The sequence below is a fragment of the Etheostoma spectabile genome, chromosome 9 (genome assembly GCF_008692095.1).
Source record: "Etheostoma spectabile isolate EspeVRDwgs_2016 chromosome 9, UIUC_Espe_1.0, whole genome shotgun sequence".
Lineage (NCBI taxonomy): Eukaryota > Metazoa > Chordata > Actinopteri > Perciformes > Percidae > Etheostoma > Etheostoma spectabile.
In genome coordinates this window covers 33273280-33275578 of record NC_045741.1, presented here as the reverse complement: position 1 = coordinate 33275578, position 2299 = coordinate 33273280, and the positions used below count along the sequence as shown (strand labels likewise).

The window sequence follows — 2299 nt, the reverse complement described above, 5'->3', positions numbered from 1 at the left end:
GTTTTTGTCCTCGTTTCTGTGTCTCCAGAGGGCGAGTCGGAGGACTTCGAGGAGGAGGAAGACGAGGACGAGGAGGACGTCGTGGCGGAGGAAGAGGACGACGACGACGACAGCGCCGAGGACGAGGCGAGTCTCAGAAAACCTAGCTTACGAATGAACGCGTCATCACGGCGACGGACGTTCATGTTCATTACAACGGCTTCTTGGCGTTGACCAATAGGAAGCTTCCTTTTTAGAGAGCTACCTGAACTCAAGAGACCCCAAATTACAGGAAGCTATCGTATCTCCATCCACTTCCATTTAGGCTCCGCTTCACAAGAGAGACTTGGCTTGCAAAGATTTTTTTAAAGTAATTTACAAGATTATTTAAAAATGTAATCACTTTTAACAATTGGTACTTTTTCTTTCTTGCCAGTTTACTAAATCTGGTTGCCAAGGGCAACAGATACTGTCGAGCACCCGTTGTCGAAAGAGTGCCTCGTCGTTCAGTACTTAAGGAGCAAATCTCAGCCAATCAGCACGCAGCATGTTCCTACCGAGGTCCAACAGTTTTGTCCCTTATTTCAACACTTTGGACGCTTTTTTTCCAATGTTCAACACTAACTTATTAACTCTGACAGTTTACCAAGTATGTTCGGAAATGTATATGGTCAGCATAAACCGTCATTTTATAGTGAAGTTATATCCACTGTGTTTGAGTTAGATAAGAGCAGAAATTTAGGGAGAAATATGGAGGTACTAAAATTGTAATTACGCGAATGCATGTTGATTGCAGTAATCAATCGGAGCTGGATATTATGCTAAACTTGTACTTCAATAATAGTCTTCAAAGCTGTACCACACTCCACTATTACGCATGTTCGACTAATACGGTCTCTCGCCCGTGTTGGCCTGGGCGTCGTCCTTTCCTCGTTTGGGATTGCTACCACACCGCATTATATAGTTAATGATAATACGCCGGCAACACAATTAATTGACAAAGTAGCGATTTGTACTTGGCAAAGATGCCCCCCCCCCCCCCCCCCCGTTGAACGAAGCATGCTTCATTTTGGTGGGAATTTAAAGCTAGAAACACTGACTTGAGGACAACATAGAGGGGAATACATGGTATGGACTAACATGCGTGCAATCTATAGACGCTACTTACATAAATACGAGCGAACACCGGTGGACACATCGGGGACACACATGGTGAGAACCCGACTAGGGTAACAAATGGATGGGGCCAACAGAGCGCCACAATGAGGATTAACGACAAGAGGCTAACGAGAGGATAACATGAGGACACATGAGGACAACATGAGGACAACATTGGGGCAGCAAATGGGGGACAGCATGGAGGGACAGCATGGGGACAACATGGGGTCAACATGGGGACAGCGATGGGGTCAACATTGGGTAAACATGGGGTCACATGGGGCCATGGGGGACACCATGGGGGACACCATGGGGGACACCATGGGGGACACCATGGGGGACACCATGGGGACACCATGGGGGTCAACATGGGGGTCAACATGGGGTCAACATGGGGGTACAGCCATGGGGGACACTGGGGGCACCATGGGGGACACATGGGGGAAAGGACAACAATGGGGGGCAACATGGGGACAACATGGGGACAACATGGGGACAACATGAGGACAACATGGGGGTTGATGTCTTCCTGATTGTTTTTTGGATGAACCCATGACCAACCATCTTTTCTCTGCAGGACGGAGAAGTCAACGGAGACGTAGACAGCGAGGACGATGACGAAGACGATGACGACGAAGACGATGATGGTCAGTAACACGGCGGCCTCTTAACTCAAAAACTCAAAACACATTCTCACTTTCCTCCTGGTTGTCCGCCATTAACCCTCGTGTTGAAAACGGACAAAATGTGACATTTTCGTCCCTTTTTCAGACTTTTTTGTTGTTGTTGTTGTTGTTCAGCTTCAATAGTTCCTTTGATTTAACCCTTGTGTCAAAAAGATTAACACTTATTTATTTTTGTTACACTTTTTTTTTCAACATTTGACATTTTCAACGCATTATTTTCTTTATTTCACTACCACCACCGTACTAGTTTCACTACTTTTCAGGACGACATGGTCAATTACCCTCATTTATATAGAATTACACCTAATGTTTGAGTTAAAAAATCTGAAATTATGAATTATTTTAGAGGAATGATAAAGTGATTAATTGTATTGTATTTTGTTGGAAGGAATCCAGTCCATGTTTTTGGGGAATTTAGTTAAAAAGAAACTCATTTCGGACATTTTTTTAAAGGGGTCTGATTTGACCCGGGACAA

General features: G+C 44.9%; 1 protein-coding gene across 1 annotated transcript in view; it reads left to right on the top strand.

Moving 5' to 3' along the window:
- The window catches only part of LOC116695360 (acidic leucine-rich nuclear phosphoprotein 32 family member B), a 26636-nt gene that overhangs the window by 23772 nt on the left and 565 nt on the right, over nucleotides 1–2299 (top strand). The window contains exons 5-6 of the mRNA XM_032525578.1: nucleotides 29–126; nucleotides 1715–1784. Coding sequence (XP_032381469.1) covers nucleotides 29–126; nucleotides 1715–1784 — 168 coding nt within the window. The remainder of the gene's footprint in view (nucleotides 1–28; nucleotides 127–1714; nucleotides 1785–2299) is intronic.